Source organism: Vicia villosa, linkage group LG4 (assembly GCF_029867415.1).
Source record: "Vicia villosa cultivar HV-30 ecotype Madison, WI linkage group LG4, Vvil1.0, whole genome shotgun sequence".
Lineage (NCBI taxonomy): Eukaryota > Viridiplantae > Streptophyta > Magnoliopsida > Fabales > Fabaceae > Vicia > Vicia villosa.
This window is the reverse complement of record NC_081183.1, coordinates 187,516,453-187,539,312: the sequence shown is the minus strand read 5'-3', so window position 1 is coordinate 187,539,312 and position 22,860 is coordinate 187,516,453. Positions and strand designations below refer to the sequence as shown.

The 22,860-nt window shown below is 31.8% G+C and overlaps 2 protein-coding genes across 11 annotated transcripts; both read left to right on the top strand.

Moving 5' to 3' along the window:
* The first annotated feature begins 3,001 nt into the window (after positions 1-3,001).
* Positions 3,002-4,844, top strand: LOC131598539 (putative GATA transcription factor 22). Its single transcript, XM_058871127.1, has 3 exons — positions 3,002-3,145; positions 3,487-3,888; positions 4,307-4,844. Exons 1-3 carry the CDS (start codon positions 3,002-3,004, stop codon positions 4,646-4,648), a joined length of 888 nt encoding a protein of 295 aa, XP_058727110.1. The 3' UTR covers positions 4,649-4,844.
* A 2,514-nt stretch (positions 4,845-7,358) lies between these two features.
* Positions 7,359-10,920, top strand: LOC131600560 (NADP-dependent malic enzyme-like). Of its 10 annotated transcripts, XR_009283191.1 has the most exons (10): positions 7,359-7,769; positions 7,906-7,952; positions 8,264-8,406; positions 8,494-8,614; positions 8,927-9,008; positions 9,109-9,281; positions 9,380-9,436; positions 9,510-9,608; positions 9,973-10,234; positions 10,699-10,920. XR_009283191.1 is itself a non-coding variant. In XM_058872706.1 (6 exons), exons 2-5 carry the CDS (start codon positions 9,270-9,272, stop codon positions 10,048-10,050), a joined length of 246 nt encoding a protein of 81 aa, XP_058728689.1. In that variant the 5' UTR covers positions 8,927-8,984; positions 9,109-9,269; the 3' UTR covers positions 10,051-10,234; positions 10,699-10,920. The 10 variants fall into 10 exon arrangements, 2 of the variants coding, with proteins under 2 accessions (XP_058728689.1, XP_058728690.1); XR_009283192.1 differs by lacking the exon at positions 8,494-8,614 and having other exon boundaries at positions 8,927-8,984; XR_009283196.1 differs by lacking the exon at positions 8,494-8,614 and having other exon boundaries at positions 9,383-9,436.
* The last annotated feature ends 11,940 nt before the right edge of the window (positions 10,921-22,860 follow it).

Sequence of the window (22,860 nt, the reverse complement as noted above, 5' to 3'; positions counted from 1 at the left end):
TTTTTTTCCTTGTTTTTAAGTTTTGTTTTTTGCGCAACCTATAGCAGCGCTTTTCCCAAAAGCGCTTTCGTAGATGCGCTGCTAAAAGACAAATTTGTTGTAGTGTGTGACCATTGCTATGCATTGAGAGGATATGTTAGTTTGGTTCCCTGCATTCGATGGACGTCTCAGTTTAAAGTAGGCTTATATATGCATCAATCAGGATTTTCCCATCTCATTCATTGGGGCAAGAAAATTTGGAACAAAATCATTCCTCCCTCGACCTTTCTTTTATTTTGGAGACTGGTGCATGGTAAATTACCAACTGATGAGCAACTTTCTGTTAGGGGTATACTTTCTGATGAGCAACTTTCTTTGATTTTACTTATTCCAAACATCGTTGGGCTTGGGTAAGCAACCTCACTAGCAGTCCTATGATAGAATCTCTGTTTGACTATTAGTATGTGTTGGATGTTTAAGCTTCCAACCCGCTCCAATTTAATTATGCAAACAACTATTTCAAATCTGTTAAATGGTACATTACATGGAGGGCCAAAAATAATGGTAGATTGAATGTAATCTTTGACAGATGTGAAGCCAGTACAACTAGATTTTTCTCCCAATTGGTCCTTTTAGGGAGGACTTCAAAGATTCCAAACTCTTTTGTTAGTTTGTCCATCACAGACTTTTCTCTCATGAAAACATTTATTCTTCCCATTCCTAAGATGGTCAAAGAGATCTCGTGGTCTCCTCATTTATTGAACTGGATTAAAGGAAATCCTGATGGCACTTACGTTGGGTCTCCGGGTAATGCTTTCTTTGTTGAGATCATGGGTGTCATTCTAGTAATGGAACATGATATCTCCTCTCATTTGCCTTTTTTTTTTTGTTTGGAAATCGGTTATATGCTTGTGAACTCTTTTACTAAGCCATCTTTGGTTCCTTAAAAGGTAAGGAATAGATGGAACAATTGTCTTCTTGGTATCAACCCAATTTCTTTGTTGCTTATCCACATTTATAGAGAAGGCAATCATTGTTTAAATATCTTAGCTAGTTTAGGCTTAACATCTCGGAATTATTCTTGGTGGGATCATATTCATTCTAATGGATGTACTGAATACAATAGTAGCTTGCAACTTGCAAGGCTTGTCTAATTTTAAAGAGGTGTGTTATGTATACACCAAATTCACTTACACCATATATATATATATATATATATATATATATATATATATATATATATATATATATATATATATATATATATATATATATATATATATATATATATATATATATATACACACACGGTGTAGTTGTAACTTTTTATGTAAGCCTAGCCTTTCTCAATTTTAAATACGGCTAATTTTTGAGGTTTTACCCTAGTTCATCCTTTTTTGCCAAAAAAATATTTTCTGGGGTGGTTGGAATTGATTTCGAAGTTAATTTTTTTACATGAAGATAAAATCACACTTGATTTGATACAATTTGGATGACCCAATTAAAAAATTATAATCTAATATGATTCAATTAAATGAAATTTTATTTAGATCAATTTATTATATTCAGATTACATCTAAAAAAAACTATATTGTTATAAATATTAAAAAGACAGCAAAAAATTGATGTATAAAACAACATATAATTTTTTAAAATTAACATTGTGAAATACATTGATCGGTTTACCTTTAAAACATATAAAATAACAAAAATAAAAACTAGTTATTAGTAAAAAAAATTAAACAAATAATACATTAATAAAATATATTATACTAATAACTACATATTAAAATATATGTATGTAATTTTGTAAAAATGAATTAAAAATCGGATTCGAGCGGTTTTTAAGAAAGAAAATCCAAATACATTCAATAATTATCATTTTTTATATATTTTTTAATTCTTTTAATTAGTTTACAATTTTTATTTGGATCCATATCTAAAAGTTTAAATTTCCATTTTAATTTATAATATTTTATTCAATTATTCAATTTAGGGTAAAAATATTTATACATTAAAAATATTATTTGTCTATATTAATGATGATATATATTAAAATAAATATACAATTGTTCAATTTAAAATCCGGTACCCATAAAAATGGAAAAAAGAATATAATAAGCAAAAAAAAAAAAACCAATATAAAATTCGAGAGTTCATCCAAAGGTATGAATTGATTAACAACTTTTATGGCAAAAAAAAATATATTAACAAAAAGAAAATATTTCCGTTGAAACCTTTAAATATTTAAAAAAAATATTAATTATTGTCTAATAAAGTAATCAGACTGCGTTTCGCATAATATTAAAAAATATTAATTATTATTTAATAAAATTTACTAATAAACAACTTTTTATTAATATATTAAAATTATTTCTATATATATGATAATATATATTAAAATGAATATTGTTCAATTTAGAATCTGGTACCGAACAAAATAGGGAATAAAGAATATAATAAGAAAAAAATCCAATAATTAATTTGAAAATTCAGCCAAAGGTATGAATTAATTAAAAAAAATTATGGAAAAAAATATCTTAACAAAAAGAAAAAATATTTCGTTGAAATGTTTAAATATTTTCTTAAAATATTAATTATTTCCTAATAAATTAATTGCACCGCGTTTAACATACGTTGCTTCTAGACATAAGATAATAATAAAATAAAAAATGGTAAAAAATCCTTAAAAAAGTAAATAAAATTAAAAAAAAATAATTTATGAGTGAAATTCATGTGATGAGTGTGTATATAAATGAGCGTAAGGACTCAAAAACAACATACCGGGCATTGTTGTTTGTATTATCGTAGTGTGTTTGGAGTTTTTTCTTGTCTCTTTCTTCATTTTGTTTGTATTTGTGTCTTTGAAAACGAGAATTGCAACCACGTGAATGTCTTTTTGAGACAACTCTTCTCTTTTTAGCCTCTCATATAAGAACCCTACAACCTTTTGATTACTTTCTTTCTCTCTCTCTTACCCTATCTCTTTGTACTGTCCACTGTTTCTCTCTCATATCCAGCCATGACTCCTGTAACTCCGAATCAACCAGGTTCCAAGACCTTGCAACAAGGTCAAAACCAGTCCCTAGATGTTTCTCCTGTTAAACAGGACTGTCCTACCTTGTTTAATTTTCTTGATCAATTTCAAGGAAATCATGATCCTAAGGCAAGATCGTATTTACATGATCCCGCTAATTTTAATTTATTTTTCTCTTTTTTATCTTCGTATATATATTTTTATCTTAGATTATCACTAATTCTCTATAATTTTTTATTTATTTGTTCCAATACTATGTATCTACATAGCAGTGATGATCATGATCATCGATGATCATGATCAGCGATCATGATTGTATAAATTATTTATAAAGCTTTGATGAGTTAATTTGAAATTTTATATAAAATGATATAATTATGATTTACGCCTATGATCTGATTTACAGTCTTGATTTTTAGATCTTTGTGATCTAATGCATTTTTTTTATCTCTCTGATTTTATTACTTTAGGATCATAAGCTGGGACCTCATCATGGTGGATCATCATCATCAACCAATCACCTACAACTCTATAATTCGTCGAGTGGTGCAGCTATGGTTGGTCAAAGCATTGCGCGTGACACAAATTTACCATCATCGATGGAGGTGGAAGATCGCAGCAAAAGAAATGACAGATGGGTGTCTTCAAAGGCAAGGTTGATGAAAATGTTGATGATACCTGGAAGCAGTTATGGAGACATAAACGAAGACAAGGCAATTATCGATGCAACTGCTGGTGCTGCTGCCACAACTCCTTCAAATGAAGGAATTCAAAATGAAAGGTACAATCAAGGAAGCCCTACTGCTAGGGTTTGTACTGAGTGTCAAACTACCTCTACCCCACTTTGGAGGAGTGGCCCTGTGGGTCCTAAGGTAATTAGTTGATCAATTTTCCCCTATTCATGACTACTCTTTCATTTACTATCAGGTCGTCTCGAATGTTTGATCTATTAAAATTTGGCCATTGTCGTTTCAATTCGTTTGATTAAAAATCATCTTTTAGTAAAGAAATCAAATTTAAAGATAAATTTTATTTTCCACCTCTATTTTTTCTCGGTAATTCAACATTCATCAAGCTATATATATGAGTAGAAATATTTTTCGATCGATAAAATTATATGAATTTTAATATTAATATAAGTTTTTTATTAATTGAATATTTCAAGAGATCACACTAGCTGGACTCATGAAAGTGTTATTCCACATTTATATTGTTTTAGTTAATTAAATACTAATTAATATACTTTAATTTGATTGATAGTTGATTAACATGAATATGTTGTTGGTGCAGACACTTTGCAATGCTTGTGGAATTAGGCAGAGGAAGGCAAGAAGGGCTGCTGTAGAGGCTGACAATAGTTTGGGACATGGCAAAGAGAAAGAAGAGAAACTTCTTGTGAACAAATGTACACAATTCAAGAAGAACAAGACTTCTTCAACTTCAACTAGTGCTGCTGCTACTATTACTGCTACGACTACTAATGATAGTAGCTTATCTGAAGAGATGATGGAGAGACTTGATTTTTTCTTAACAAAGGTGAGGAAAAAATCGGGTTTCGAGTCTACTACTGAGGAAGTAGCTGATACAGCTCTACTTCTGATGGATATCTCTTGTGGGTATGTTTACCCTTAATTAGAAGAGGGAGTAGGATTCTCTCATGTAAGAATTTTACAATGAGGGGTGAGGGTGGTTGATAAATTTTGAGTTTTGGTATTTTTATTTGACTTTTATATAAAAAATAATTGGTCACTGTTTTGTTTGGTATTGTGAGTTGTGAAATCAAGTTAATGTACTTGCATCACAACCAAAATAAGGTTTTGTTGCATTATACATGCATTGCATTTATTAAATGAAATAAAGAGAAATTTTGTGTGAGCTTTTAAATATCTTTTGTTTCATACAGTATATTTTGCACTGAGATATCTTAGGTTTTGGGGGTAAAAGAGAATCTAGTGGTAAAATTTTACTGAAATTAAACGCCATTATAGCGTAATAAATCATATGATCAAACTCAATCTAAGGTTTCATATTCCTTAACTATAATGCATTGTTTTGATATGGTTTAACTAGTCAGAACCTTGAATCTACTTTTATTATAGGCTGGTTATTTTGAGTGTCTGTTGAAAATTTTGTCTCGCTTCAAAACCGATAAACGAAGATTTAAAACATTCATTGGTTTTTTTTTGCTTAACCTTCATTGATTCAATGTATAGGTTAGTTTTAAATTATTATTATTATAATTGCTATTAAATTTTTTTTTTAATGGTAAAATATATTTTAAAAAAGAAAGACAGAAAAATACAACCATCAAAGGGGAAAAAATGTACAAACAGCTAAATCCTACCCAAAACTACCATTATTATTATTATTATTATTATTATTATTATTATTATTATTATTATTATTATTATTATTATTATTATTATTATTATTATTATTATTATTATTATTATTATTATTAAAACTCTTTTTTTTATATAAGCAATTACATTAAATTGGATTGTAGCAGCTAGGATGAGATTGAATTTAGACTCTAGTTTTCCATTAGTGTTGTTTCAGGATGCACCAAACTTGGGTGTTAATTGGATCAACTGATTTCTTTGAGCACACCATTCCTCAATCATCCTCATGTATTGCTAGAACTTGTTTTCTATTGGTTTTTGTTTTTAGGAAAGTGTTCCCACACTATTGTTGTGGAAAAATACATGAGTTTTTTATCTGCATATATTGGTGATCTTTCTCTTCTATGTGATGCTCATTGTAAGCATCCTATTTTTCTTTATTTTGGGATTTTTAATAGTAGCAATGACTTAGAAAAGTTTTTTATTAAATGCATTAAATTTATTTTATATTTTTCATGATTTTTTTAATATAATTCTTTAAACTCAACACGTTTTTATATTTTAATTTGATAATTTTACTAAATCTTAATTCATTTATTTTGTTTTATATTTTGAATCACAAATAATTTTTTTAAAATCGTCTTTTAAAATTCATAATGGATCCTCAAGTAAAGTTTTGTTCTTGATGATTATTTATTGTAATCTTTAATTGAGGCAAAATTTAAGAAAAAAATGACAAGTTAATTTAAATTAAATCAAATCTTTAATGTATTGATTTAAAGAGTGTTGCGCAAAATATTAGTATCGAGAATCCGCTTTCATTATTTATAGTTTGATGTGTTGTTTATATATATATATATATATATATATATATATATATATATATATATATATATATATATATATATATATATACCTTAAGTGCTCAGAAATTTGAATGAAACTTATTTAATGATATGAAAGTTTATGTACAAAGTTTCATTATTTTATGATGTATGAACACTTAGAAAATTGTTTGAATTGTATGTGAATTTTTTTAATGAAAGAGATTAATGAAAAACTGATGTATTTTGACTTAAATACATCTCATTATGACTCTTCGATTCGATACAATGAATTTGAATCACAATGGTTCATATGTTTCAAAATAGTATGTTGTATAAAAGAATTGTAAAAATTACAGTGGTTTCAAACTGCCATAGCTTACAAATCAAGTTGTTGTTTCAAAAAACAGTAAAATTGTGACGGTTTCAAACGGCCACAGTTTATGACGGTGTATTGTTTAAAAAAAAACAGGAAGATTGCGGCAGTTTCAAAATGCCATATTTATGCAAATTAGTTATTCAAAAAGAGAGCACATCCACTACAAGAAAATTAGGGTTTTACGACACAAAAATTGTGACAGTTACTTGATAACTGTCGTAACTCTAATATAGAGACGCGTGTTACGACGGTATACAACTACCGTCCTTACATTTTTTAAAAATTATTAAATATAACGACGGTTATACAATTACTGTTGTAGAAATCAATTCACGACGGCTTAAAAACCGCCCTAAATTGTATGTTACGACGGTACATTAACTGTCGCCCACCAAACCAAATAACACACGTCTTGGACCATGAGAAACTTATCAAAGGTCACGACGGTGAACCAACCGTCGCGCTCACTTACTTAAAAATTATCAAACTTCACGACGGTGAACCTACCGTCGTCCACAATTACAAAATAGTTATGAGGAGAATATTCCCTGTCTATTATATTATTTTATATAAAATAAAATAATTTTAAATTTCTTTATAATGATGTTGTAGCTTTAATTTTAATTCAACAATTGCAAAATAGTTATGAGGGAAATATTCCCTCTCTAATATATTATTTTATATAAAATAAATTAAATTTAAATTTTTTTATAATGACATTATAGCTTTAATTTTAATTCAACAAAAATAGTATTAAGTATCTTTTAAAATAAAAAAATATTTTGCCAAACCCTACGTACCAGCTTCTACCTCCTCTCCTTCTACGTGAAAACCTCCTCTCCTTCTATTGTTAAGTGTATTATTCTCGAATAACAAATCAACAAAGTGTGGTTTTAGGGTTTTAGGGTTTTGTAATGGCGTTGAGACCGGAGCGAGTAGCACCACCAGAGATATTCTTCGACGATACCGAAGCTCACAAGTACACTTCTTCTTCCCGTATCATCGAATTCCCTTCTATCTCTTTCTCTCTGATAGGGGTCCTCTTCTGTTTTAAAACCACTGTACCGAATTTCCTTCTTCACGACTCACTTCCCGGTAGCAACTTCCGCGAGAACGGAATCCTCGAAGAATAATATGAATCCCTTTCTTCCATCGATGGAAACGATTCCAACAAATGCACCGATTTCTACGATATCTATTGTCCTGAGGTTTATACATCTTATACATATTCTTTGATTTTTCTATTTGGAAATTTAATTCCCCTTTCTGCATGTTTAGAAAGTCAATGCAATTTTGTGAGTCTCTTCAAATATGTAACTGGAGTTGCTTAATCTCTTATTGCAGGCTGAAGCCGAAGTTTTTTTCAAGATAGATCAACTCTCAATTCTGCTGTAGGTTCTTCCCAACACTTTTTTAATTTTAATATTCATGACTATGGCATTTTACAGGACATTCAAGGACTAGTTTCTAAATATTTTTACTTCTTAAAGTGGAGTTATGCGTGTCTTTAAATTTATAAGAAGTTAGACAATGTTGATAAGTGAGTGACATTCCTCAGCTTCCAGGTCGATTTTGTAGGTTGAGATAGGCCGAATCCAAACTCCTCGATAGGAAATAGTGTTAGACCATCAAATTAAACTCGTGCGGCGTATCAGACTTTGTTTCACTGCAATCACTAATACAACACTCTCATGATATGCAGAATAAACCTCTTATTCACAAAGTGGTTAGGCTCTATATGCCAGGCCTGGATGCAGCTTTGTACTTGTCATTGTCCAGATCGCTTCCTAATTTAAAAAATTTAAAAAAACCGTGTGGCAAACCAGGACCAGTCCTTGCTCTCAGGTCTGTTGAAACTTGAAAATGCATTCTGTTATTTTTTTCCTTCAAAATGTTGCGTCTCTGAATTCAATTTCTTTTTCATTTGGTTAGATGTATATCAGATAATATGTAGACAATAGAGTGATAGACACACTATTAACATGTAGGCAGAAAAGAAAAAGGGATCTAAATGGTTCAGTTACACCGAAATCTAATTAGACATCACAACAAGGTTTGTAGAATAATTTTCTTGAATTTTGTATTCATTTTAAGGTCATCTTCTATTTACTTTAACTAAAAAATATTACAACCTATCAGTGCAAATGCAAGTAAATACCTGTGATTCCTTTTACATCTCTAAAGCAGAGTTATTAATAAACATTCACATAAGTTTACTGCTTTTACCGTGTTGATTCTCTTGGAGCAATTACTATTTAGTATTTACTGCCCATAAACTCGATTGCATCATTTTCAAGTTTAAAGCAATAAGTTAATAACAATATGAATTTGGACTCTGTATGAAACATGTGACATCTTTGTGCAGAAGAAGGTTGTAGTGCTACCCTCAATTCACGGAGCTTACTAAATACACACCTTTCCCTGTATGAAACATGTGACATTTTCAGGTTTTTAAATATTTCAAGCTTAGATTATGGTGTTTTTGAACCTATTGTATTCTTTTCTTTTTTGTGTGTCTTTAACTATTAATTAATGCATTTTTCTTAGGGGACTGCATCTGTTGTTCTTGCTAGAGTTGTAGCAGCCTTGAAGCTCATCGGTGGCACTCATTCCTCTTCCTTGATGCTGGAGAAGTACGATCATAACTAACCTAGACAGGGTTATGTTTTCAGGCGGGAACTGGTATAGCTGAGCCAATTGCTCTTGAGATGTCAAAGCAGGTGAACCAACTATTCATTGTTTTTTACATTAGTAATTCCTATTTTATGAAAGATCAAGTTCATTTTAATTGGTGATGTCTTTCTATTTATTTCTGCAGCAGACTAAAACACCTAATGAAGAGAGTCGTAGGAAGATATGGCTTGTAGATTCAAAGGTAGTGGAAAAAACGATAAGTTTAATATTTTGAAAATTAATTTGTTCTAAAGTGTCTATTTCTTCTCTTACAGGGTTTAATTGTTAGTTCACGGGCAAATTCACTTCAACACTTCAAGAAGCCTTGGGCTCATGAACACGAACCTGTTTGCACTCTCATTGAGACTGTTAAGGTAAAGTTTATTATTCTGGCCCGGTTCTAAAATCTTCTTCACATTCGTTACAATTTCTCATTTTCAATCAAATCATTTATATATGATTCATTCCTTGTCAATACATGCCAATAATGCATACATTTTTCCAGCTTGTAAGCTTGTTCTGATTTTGTTACCTTGTTTATTTTTATTACTTCAATAGAAAATGTATTAATCACCTATTCCTTATATCATTCTAATGTATTACCTTATTTAATGTGGATTTAATATTTAATTCTTTTTTCTTTTTGTTTCCCTGTTCTTTAGAGTCATTGGTGCTTAACATCTTTAAATAATGAATTAACTATGAAACAAATTGATTCTTATTTTATCTCTCTTGCAGGTCTATCGTCATTTTGATATGAAACAAGGGAAGATTACTCTTTTAGAGTCTAGAGTAGAACAATTGTGTCAACAATAGTTTATGCCATATAACAAGGACCAGAATGAAGACTTATTGGATTCCTTGCTACTTCATTGAAGCTGCTTAAGTTACCTGTTCCACTGATGTTGGCAATAAAATATGACCGAGCTTTATTTATTGGAAAGTCACTTTTGGTCATGAAGGAATCACATTTGACTTGAGAGTTAGGTAATTTACACAGGTAATTTTTATTTGCTTAGACAATAAGTCTTCACATTGTATCTTTTGCATCTGAACTTGGGGTCCTTGAGCTACTCCATAGTTTATTTTTCAGAGTTCAGTCAACTATGTTCGAAATTAATGGACTAAATTACACCTTTGGTGTGTTGGTGTTAGGATAACATTTGTTTAGTTAGAAAAGTATTTGTATAAATGGAGAAATACAATGATAGAGTGGGGTATGATAGATGCAAATATCTTTATTTGTTGAAGTTTATTTGAGAAAGGAAACTCAATTGGTAGAAAGTTTTAAATGTTGGAACATCATATCTATGATAAACTTGTAAAAGATCTTTGTCATATGTTTTGGACCATCATTCTTTGTAAGCATTTCAGATAGCTTTCATTAAAATTATTTCATTCTATTGGACCTTACCACCATATATGTATAGTAATTAATGGTCAAAATTATACATTTATCTGCAGATCCTAGCTCTCTATCTTTTTAATGTGCTAACTTATCAAGATCACGAAGAGTATCAGATGATGGTTAGAGATGAGCTTTGGGAGTAATTAATTAGATTATGAATTTTATTATTTATTATGTATTTTTGGCATAATGATACTTATTATTATAAGATTAGGATTTGATATATTTTCGGTTTATGGTACTACATGACATGATTATGGAACTCGCATTTTACATGATAATGGAACTCACTTTTTTATCTTGTGATGCTTATTTGATATTAAATGTTTTTTATTAGAATTAATTTTATTACGTTAAAAAGTGATAGAAAAAAAATACTATAGATAAAAAATTTATGTTAGAAATAATTTAAAGAAAATAAGAATACTAGATTTAAAAATATTTTAGTAGAAATAATTTAAATAAAAAATATAATACAATACATAAAAATTAATAATGGTTTAAATTGTTGTTAAATATATAAATTTAATAGTTAGTAGCGCTTTAAACCGTTACCAGGATATCACATTCACGACGGTTTTAAACTGTTGCAAATAATAAGAAGACAAAAATCAAAAGCATATTTACGACGGTTCCAACCGTCAGGATATAAGATTCACGACTGGTTTTAACCGTCGCGAACAACAACAAAAACAAAAATCAAGGGCATATTCACGACGGTTTTTAACCGTCGTCATTTCTTGTTTGAGTCAGTTCCAACCCGTCGTGAACTAGCGCGACGGTTGGTATGACGGTTTTGACAACCGTCGCGAAACAGGTTGGGGACACACGATTCTGCGACGGTACTTTAACCGTCGTAGAATGTATATTGAGGCAGTTTTAACCGTCGTAATCTGCCAAAATAACCGTCATAATCTGTCAATTTTCTTGTAGTGATCAATCAATTGATGCTAAGAGTCAATTGAATGACTCCTTTAAAAACTTGAAAATTTTCCTTTTAAAAGTTGTGCTTTTAATGACAATCATGCATGAATATTTTAGAAACATATAATGGTTTAGATAAAAAATATTTTGAACACTTAAAGCTTATATACATATGAATTACCATTGTACCTTAATCTTCATGATTAAATCCTTTGATTTCCAAAGCTTGTCCCAACTTGATACTTGATTTTAATCTTTTTCTTCTTTGATCTTTCTTCAATGATAAGCTTTTGTCCTCATCAAAACTAAGCTAAGATAAATGAAGCACTACAACGTGCAAGGGCTTTAAAAGCGCTTTTTGTGGGCTTTAAGAGCGCTTAAAAGCGCTGCCAAAGCCAGCGCTAACGACAGCGTTTTTGAAACTCCAAAAGCGCTCTTGTAGCCCCCCTATAGCAGCGCTTTTTCCAGAAAAGCGCTCTCGTATCCCCCCCTATAGCAGCGTTTTTTCCATAAAAGCGCTCCCGTAGCCCCCCCTATAGCAGCGCTTTTTCCAGAAAAGCGCTCTCGTAGCCCCCCTATAGCAGCGCTTTTATCCAGAAAAGCGCTCTCGTAGCCCCCCTATAGCAGCGCTTTTTCCAGAAGCGCTTTCGTAGGTTGCGTTTTTTTTTATCTTTTATGTTTTTTTTTTATCTTAGGCAGCGCTTTTAGTTATAAAGCGCTTTAGTAGGTAGCCCTTTAAGAGCGTTTTTTAAAGCGCTGTCGTTGCTAAACGCAGTATTTTAAAGTGCAACCTGTAATTTAAGCCTCCCTGTTCGACCTGTAATTTATATTTATGTTCAACCTGTAATATTTTCGACCGGTAATATATTTTCAACCTGTAATATTTTCAACCATAGGTAGGACAATATATATACTAATATAATACCATTATAATCCAAAATAATATATATACATCATTATAGTTCAATTCACATGTAACTAACTCATGTCAAACAAACTCAATTAGATACATATAACTAACTCATCTCTAACAATAACTAAATCTGAATATAAGCCCGAAATGTAAAAAATCCGACGAGCGCACGGTCCTGGTCCTGCAAAGTATGAACAGAACAACAGGGTCAATTAAAGGCTCCAACATCTATACTTCAAATTTTCCAAGAAAACAAATTGTCATTTAGTAACATCAACAATATTATTAGCAACAATTTCATGTGATTTGCAACTCAATCCACCAATGTAATGTGTCATCAATTCAGTCTCAAATCAAACTATCAGCACCACTTAACAACAACAAAAACAAACTTGATTCATATAACAACGTCATCATCGTCAACTAATATTAAGCAAAATGAACCAACATCCACCAAAGAAACTCAAACACGAAGTCATTATCAAAATAATGTATTCATAAAACTGTTCACACAATAATGTATTCATACCTATATGAATAGTTGTTGAATATAAAATTGACACAATTCCTCTTTGATTTCTTCCAACTTAAGTCTCGTGTAAGAAGCAACATAGAAGTCATCAAAGTACTACATAACAAAAACATAATATGAATGATTTAGTTAAATGTAATAAATTATAAGAAATTATCTTAAGTTATAAATCCATACCGTGATTGGAATCTCTAATTGATTCGTTTGAATGATTTCTTTCATAAACCTCAAAACAAAGTATCCGCAATCTGAACTGTTTCGCTGTTGCGGACACTACATAGAAAAACAAATAAGATTTTATAGTTGTCTTGTTTTATCAAGTAGCATAACTATTATAAGAAAAATTGTGAAAATTAATGTACCTGCACTTTGATCCAAGTAATGTTGTTTGATTTAGTCCGGGATACCTGTGCGTCTCTTTGACTTCAGAACACTTGTATTGATCTAACAAAAATATAAAAGCATATATTTAGATCAATCTCACAAATAATTAAATATATAAATATACACGAATATTTAGAACGATCCCACTTACGTATCAATCATTGACTTCATAGCCGGATAATTGGTCCACTCACCATCTACCGAATTCAGAAAATATACCACTTCTCTTATAGGGTTGATAGCAAGCAACAACCAGTGTGCTCTATAAATTAAAACAAAAGTTTATATGAAAATTTTGCTACACAAAAGAAACAAAGATTAGATGAACCAAGAATGAGAAACTAACCCTACTGGTCGGGTATTATACGCCCAAAGAAACAGACTATCTGTATTGCCGGTGGACAGGAATCTATCGACTAAGTACTGTCTAACTGATTCCGTTTCCGTAGCAATTGTTTGTCCGCTGCAATGAGCGAAAGACACAAAACGGAATCTGTTTGACAATGTAGTCTCGCGCAACACTTTGTCATACAACAACCTTAAATAAAAACATAATAAACATTAGATTATTTTCATTGAAATGTGTAAATAAATTGTTCAACTAATTAAATAATATATCGGATGAGGGAATATTACCGGATGTATGAGTGAATATTACCGACGCCTAGTTGGTCATGCGAAAAAATCTTATGCATGTCATCTAGTGCAATATTTGACAGGAATTCAATACCAAAGATAGCTTCAAGCGCTTCTGCAATCTCTTCGACTCGATCATAATCGTATGTGTCTGTGAAATCGTCGTTTGAAGCATACTTCGTATTACACCTCGACTCAACATTTCCGTTACTTTGCTCACCATGCAAATTCCAACATGTATAACTTCTATCAATTCCAAATCGTAGTAAATGCGATGCCAACTGATTCCCGTCAACCTTACCCCCATAACAACAACCCAAGCAAGGACATGTCATTCGAATCGGGTCTTCGGAGTACGCAACCGCAAACTTAACGAATTCCCATACCCCTTTCTCGTACTCTTTCGACAATCGGTTTGAATTCATCCATGTCTTATCCATGTCTTAATTAAGCTAAACAAAAACAACTAATTATTAAGGCACAAAACGGTATAATGCGTTTCTGTCAAAACGTAAAGTATACCAGTAATTTGAGAAAGAAATTTACCTCGGATTTTACCGAACTCAAGAAAACATAGAGAATGAGCGCTGTACGTCGAACTAGGACGAGAAACGCTGCTAATTCAAAGGAAAGAAAATATAATTAAAAGCACTTCAGAATTACAATATAAATCACAATTTTAAACAAAATTCAAAACACTTCAGAATTTTCCAATGCATTTATATTGCAGCTACAGTGTATGCTAATAGAATTTGACAAGTATATAAAAATATAATTAAATGCTACATGATGCAATAAGAGGAAATAAGATTTAAATGTGTATAAAGAAAAGAAGAGTAAATTTTATGTATATTTATTTATTCTCTTTGAATAATTATAACAATATCATAACGGCTTATAGAGACACAAATTATAATTAGGTATTTTAAAGAAGGAAGGAAATCAAATGAACAAAGGAAATCAACAATAGTCTGAAGTGTGTACATACTCGTAAATATGTAGTACCAGAGTCAATGATACGAGCTCCAAAGAGATCCAAAGTTATCAATCCAGTCAGACCTATACAAGAAATTCAATTCAATGTATGATTATAATAAGAACGGGTGAATAGTGCAGATTCCATAAAACACAGTTTCAGAATTTGAGTTTTCCCATTGACACCAATCACCAATTCCATGACCGACACAAATCACCAATAACTCTCCTAATAAAAGAGCAAACTTAGTCGTCCTTTCTCTTGAGTTGCATGGATCAAAAGAAAGGATACAAAAGCATGAGACATATTGATATAGAAAAACACAACATAGTCATGTACTCATTTTGATATAGAAAACACACAACATAGTCATGTTTTATTTATATATAGTTAACTGTGTCTCTTCCACAAAGATACATATCAATACTCTAGCTTCAATTCTTAAAATAATAGGTGTTTAGATTCTTTCTATCTAATGAACACTTTTATAATGACACGGTGGTAATTAAGTTCTCAAACATGAGAAATTTGAACACATTAAAAACAGTCCCAAGACCATATGCCGGTTTATCGTAAACTACACCAGCAACTACCCCAGTGCTAAATCACTCAATAATGTTTTCATCCTTAAATCATATATCACATCCCACAATCAATTACAATGCTAATGAACCTAATTATTCCACAAGGGCTATCTACTACATTGAAGAACACTTTGCCGAAAATAACCATTCATAAACAATGTGATATACTGCTCATATCATGTGCAGATTTTATTAAGGAACAGATCATCAACAATGTTTCACTAACAATTTCTTAAATAACATAGAATAAAAATTAACAGTTCTGCTAGTAGAGTAGTAGAGGGAATGTGAAATCGACTCACCGAGAAAGAAGAAGAAGTGTGACAGGAGAAGTCGACGAAGAGCTTTGCGAGGCGGTGAAGGAGAAGACGAGATTCAGCCGGAGGCGGGGGTATATGTCGCTGTTAATCAACCACGAAGTGAAGGAGAAGACGAAGAGTTTTGCAAGGCGGAAGGAGAAGACGAAATTCAGAGATTCAGTATCAAAATTCAGCCCCAAACGAAATTCAAGGATGGAGTGGTGATTCAATATCGTGGAAGGCGGAGATTTTCATGGAGATATGCTAGGTTTACGTTTGGGGAAGAAGAATGGTATCCTGATTTCTGAAAAACGTAATAACCTGGGAATGTTTTGTTTTAAAAAAATATAATTGTAAATACCCTACGAGAGCGCTTTTAAAAAGCGCTTTGGTACCCAGCCCTATACCAGCGCTTTTTAGATAGAAAACGCTTTGGTAACCTACCCCTTTACCAGCGCTTCTAAAAGCGCTTTGGTAACCGCCCTATAGAAGCGCTTCTATAAAGCGCTTTGGTAACCAGCCCTATACCAACGCTTTTAAAAAGCGCTTTCGTAGGACCCCCTATAGCAGCGCTTTTTTCCCTTCATTTTTAGTTTTGTTTTTAGCGAAACCTATAGCAGCGCTTTTTCCTAAAAGCGCTTTCGTAGGGGTGCTGCTAAAAAACAAATTTGGAGTAGTGAAGAACATCTTCTTCACAAGCTAATGTGGATCTCCAATGTCTACCTAGAGTTGAAGATTCTTAATTGTTCCAAGTTTAAATGGTTGAAGGAAGGAGATGCCATTCATGCTTGTGTCAAGAGTATAAATAGAATAAATTCTATATTGGCTCTTCATGCGGAGGATTCTTGGTTGGATGGAGTTGTTGATATTAGACATGAGGTTATCAGGTTTTTTAGTCATTATTTTAAAGAACCTCTTTCTGATCAACCTCGATTGAATAAGGCGATCTTTAAGACTTTCTATTATGAGGATAATCAGGTGATAACCTCTACTTTTCCGTTGAAGATTGACTTGATGTTCTATTAGTGTGATGGAAATAAGATCTCTGGCCTTGATGGATTTAAATTTCCCTTTCTTAAGATATTCTATCCTTTCCTTAAAGAGGAACTGAGTTTATAGTTTGGGCAGTTTCATTGCAAGGATTTTGTCCTTCGTAGTTTCATTATAAGGCTATCTAATTTAATCAATTGGATTATTGAAAGGGCATATTTTGGCTGATGGGTAATTTCTTAGAATGAAATAGTTGATTTGGCTAAGAAAACCAAAAAGGATTGTCTCATTTTAAAGGTCAATTTTAAGAAAGCATATAACTTTGTCTGTTGGAATTTTTTAGATTTAATGATAAGTGGTGGGACTGGTTGTGTGGTTGTGTGTTTGTTGGAAACCTTGATGTCTTAGTTAATGTTTCTTCGACTCGGGACATTAGTATTCATAAGCAAGGAGACTCACTAGCTCCTTGATAAACAAAATGAATATTTTTCAAATCAAATAAAATCAATCGCTTTAGCATCCATTCACATTCACAAACAAAGGTGAGGAAAAAATCAGGTTTCGAGTCTACTACTGAGGAAGTAGCTGATACAGCTCTACTTCTGATGAATATCTCTTGTGGTTATGTTTGCCCTTGATTAGAAGAGGGATTTGGATTCTCTCATGGAAGAATTTTACAACGAGGGGTGAGGGTGATTCATAAATTTTGAGTATTGGTTTTATTTATTTTACTTTTATATAAAAAATAATTGGTCACTGTTTTGTTTGGTTTTGTGAGGTGTGAAATCAAGTTGATGTATTTGCATCAACACCAAAATAAGGTTTTGTTGCATTAGACATGCATTTATTACAATGAAATAAAGAAAAAAAATTGTGTGAGCTTTTAAATATCTTTTGTTTCATATCTTTTTTACCGAGATATTTTAGGTTTTGGGGTAAAAGAGAATCTAGTGGTAAAATTTTGCCGAAATTAAAAGTCATTATTATAACATAATAAATCAAATGATCGAATTGAATTTAAGGTTTCATAATCCATTACTATGATGCATTGTTTTGATATGGTTTAACTACTAGAAATGTACTTTTATTAACCGATGAAAATTTTCGTCTCGCCTAAAAACCGATATGAAGATTTAGAAGCTTCATTGATTCAATGTATAGGTTAATTTAATCTTGTCTTGTAATATTAATCTTGGATGTTCACGATTCAAAAAAAAATGTATAGGTTAATATTAAAATATTATTATTCAAAAAATATTATTATTATTATTGCTATTATTATTATTATTATTATTATTAATGTTGAGCTTATGGTGTTATATCATGGTTTGCGTATGACCTGAGAACTTGACATCAAAGATCGAATGTGTTATTATGACTATAACTCTACTATCAAGCTTGTCTAAGAGTATGTTAATGTTTGGCATTTCTATGTTGCGATGTTTCGCAATATTAAAGAACTTCTTTCTAGGGAATGACGAGTTCAAATATTTCATACTCTTAGGGAGGAGAATGCTTGTGCTGACTACCTAAAAAATCATGGAGCTGGGAATGATGTAATGTATCGGTCTTAGGGAGGAGAATGCTTGTGCTGACTACCCAAAAAATGTCATACAAGTTCTCTTGGAAAATAGATAGCTTAAGAGAAATGAAGACAGCACCAAAGAAACCTTCCAATGAGGATCACCACTCCAACTTGTGAAGTCAATTCCTTAAAGACAACTAACAGTTCATGCACAATAGGGTTACCATCCACTCTAAGAAAGTGCAGGAAACAAAAGAAGTCTTACCAAGATACCACTTTTAAGACCAAAAGATAATTATGTCACCACTCCATCATTAGTAGATGTTAAGCTCGAAAAAATGTACTTGTTACAATTTTTTCAAAAGGCCCATACCACAAAATTATAGAACAAAGTTAAGTCATGACTAATTCTCGACATGGTCCCAAGAGACCTCGAAGTCTCTAAAAATGACTCAAGATATAGGCAACACAAACTTCAAACTGAGCCATATACAATAACCTAACACCTAAAAAGGCTAACCCTCGTACGAATTCTATCTCTAAAATGCAACCAGGAGAAGGAAATGACCTTATAAAGGGCCCTACTCTTCCAAATAAGAGGCGAGACTCTACCAATATTAGGAGGAATAACATGTTGTAAAGAAGGTCTTAAGAGGTAAGCACATGTCTCTTAAGTAGAATATAAACCAATATTATTATGTAACAAATACCACATATCCACATCAGATTAGCAACTAAAATCCCTAATGGTAATCAATATGTTACCGACAAGCTCAAATTCCCAACTAAAAAACTCGCATTCACCTAAGATCTAAGGACAAGACTCCGTTAACAAAAGAACTCCTACGAAAACTAAGGATATATTTAATAGTTCAAATATTAATAGCATTTGTCTCCCCCAAGTGTCATCTGTATATTAAATATGAGAGACCTAGGTCTGAGGTTCCCACTAGAAAGAAAAAAGATCAAGACCCATAGTGAAAAGGAACTGTGTGAAAGATTTATCCTCATTGATCCCTTTCTGGATATTAATCTCTTGTGTGGGATAACCATTGACCAAGATGGCCAGGCTCCTGTGAAAATACAATCTTCATCATATTATCAATGAAATTTCAACTGACAAAATCATAAGTGTTCTCAAAATCTACATTGAAGATAAGACAATCTTTTTTAGATTTTTTTGCCAACCTATTATGAATGGTTTAAACTTCCTTTATCCGACACAAATAATCTTTAGTGCCTTGTTTTTTTGTAAGGGTTGCACCCCTAGTGCGAGCTTTATCAATCAATTGCTTATTAAAAAAAAAAAGACGAACTTTAATGAAGGTTGAGTGATTAGGAGATATGATCTTACATCATCGTATCCAATCTAGATATCAAAACTAAAGATTCAATGAAATACAAGAAAATAGAGGTTTTGAATTGGGATGCAAGATTTACCACTTTAAAACACCCAAAATGCAAACTGGAAAAAATAGCATAAAGGATAAAAAACACAAGATTTTATCTTGGTTCACTGTTAACTGGGCTACCTCCAGTCCCCCTACCCAGGTGATTTTGCCTTATTAACAATGACTTAATTCACCAATCAAATACCCTTTGATTACAACCATAAAGACAAATCGTCTAAGTCTTTTCGAGGATCCTGACTAAACCTTTAGTCCACCAAGGAATCTTAACCAACCTGGTTAATCTTACAAACTGTTTATGATTACAAAATACTTTTTGAAAAGCTAATACACACAGTTACAATACATTTAGATTTACAAAAAATGAAAGTTATAAAGCTTTCAATAAAATAACAACTTTCTTCTTTGTGTTGATGCTCGACTTTTTGTGTTTCTCTCTTTTGAATAGATTTAACTTTGTTTGATCTTGATAATTCGTCCTTTTTCCATGGCTTTAAATATTCAATTAAATAGATGAAAATAGATCTGTTTGATGGTGAAGTTGGAATTTCATAAACCATAACTTCCATGGAGACGTTTAGTAATATAGTGGTAGAGTGGCGGTAGCAGCATTGTGGAAGGTGAGGATGGGACGTTTTGCAAAAGTTGGTACTGACAACAATCATTTTAACCTCTTTTACAAGGTAGTGAAAATGATGATGATGATTTGTACTATTTTAATATTTTCACACTATCTTCTTTCGTAGTAATATCTTTCAGATTGAGGCTTCTAATAGAATTTGGTGAAACTTGTTCAGAGTCCAGAGTTGCTAACTTTTCTTCACATCTTGACCACTAGAGTCAGAGGCTTCTGATAGATTGAGAAGAAGTTTGATCAAAGTAAGTCTTCCGTGCTACAGAGAAACATCGAGTCTTTAGATTCTTGAGTTATTAGAGTCTACATGCATAATCTTCACTTAGTAGATGACTTGATACTATATATGTAGAAGTAGATTTGTCATTGTAAACACTTATTTCTTCAATAGTTCAAAATGCTATCCCATAATCCTAAGTTATTTTTTCATAATCCAGAACTACATTTTTCTAGAGTTCACACTTTGTATACTCAGAGTCCATAATCTATGAGTAAAATCTGCACGCTTAAGAAAACTATTAGAGTACAAAATTGTTCTCCATACAAACATACTTGTTTTCATCAACACTCCATGATTAGTTGACAAACCAAACTTATTCCAACAAAAACATTGTAAAGACAACTAACCAAAGAGAATGGTCTCAAGTCACCTATAACTATAGTTGCGAAAGAACTATAATAACGATCTATTGCCCGTGGTAGTAAATTAGATAGCGTACTACATACAATCATAACTATATTAAACAACCGTTGTTGTATGTCTTTTAATAAAATTAAAAAATTGCAGCATTAGAACAATAACAACAGCAAGAACAACAACAACAACAGTGGTTGGAAGCTGGAGCATCCAACACAAACTAATAGTCAACCGGAGATTCAATCATATGAGTGCTAGTGAGGTTTCAATCATAGGTACTGTCAAATAAAAGGTGGCTTAGGCATTCTTCATAATTTATACAAAGACTGCAGATGGAAGACATATGCATACTTCTAAGGGAAAGTCGCTCATCAGTTGGTAATTTACCATGGATGAACCTCTAAAACATAAGAGAGGTAATTGGAGGAATGACTTTGTTTCAAATTTTCTTGCCCCCATGAAAGAGACTTATGGATGATGTCTGATACACATAGACCTTCTTTAGACTAAGATATCCATCGATTGTAGGATCTCAAACTAACATATCCTATATATCCCTAATAATGATCACATCCTTAGTCTGAGAGTGAAGGCTAGGGAAAACAACTAACAAGTAATATGGGAGGACCAACTTGTGGTCATGAATAAAAGAGCTAAGCATAGACCTAAGATTTCCATGAGTGCTCAAAAGAATATGCAAATGATCTGACACTAATTATTAAGGCGGGAGTTTATCTTGTCTAATTTGCTAACAAGCTCAGCAGAATTGGAACTGAATACATATTAAAGATAGATTTCATACCAGTCCAAAGAGCAGGGAAAATATGGTGCCTTATGTGACCACATTGTCGATAAACTCCTGTTCTAATGATGAGGTTTCAATAAAACTTGAGAGTTATCCATAATTCAAGAATTCAGAAGATTTGATGCCTCATTTAGAGTAATCAGAAATATGATCCCAAGCCCCCCTAAAAGAAGAATCTCGATAACACATCCTCTGAGAAATTCTAACCATTTTCCTTTTATACGTTTCACTACTCTAGATAAAATTCTTGCTCCATCTCTCAATGTCTTTAAGGAGAGACATAAGCCAGAAATAGAACATCAAGGCATGAACATGAATACTTTAGATTACTAATTTAACCATTAGAATTCTCCATGCAATGGACATTAGATGAGCTTTCTAAGTTACAAGTTTGTTCCTAATCCTATCAGCAATAGTTTGGAAGTGATTGGCTTAATTATGTCTCCCTTTAAAATGGAGGCACCTAGATAAAGGAAGGAACGATGACTTACCTTGATCTCATTCTATCAGCTAGCAAGACATGTCCTTGGGATGTTATAAAGACTGCATAAAGAATAAATCTAAGTGATTTATTTTCTCACCTGAACATGCATAATATCTATTGAAAAGATGCATAATTTCATCAATGGAGGTAATGTTGCCTTTGGAAAAAAATCATAATGGCATCAGCACTACTACAAAAGTATCTTTTGTAATGCCACTTAATTTTATTTTACCATAGCCAAAAGATCCATTGTGGTAGTTAGGCGCTTTATTTATTTATTTATTTATTTTCATTTTAAGTCCACTTTTTATCACAATTGGAACTTGCAATCGTGGTGAAAAGTGGCGCTTGGTCGTGAGTTTGAAACTTGTTGTTGTTGTTATTCTACTGCTGTATTTTTTATATTTTATCAAAAGACATACAACAATGATTGTTTAAAATAATCGTTGTTGTATATAGTGCATTGTCATGAGTTCGAATCTTCTT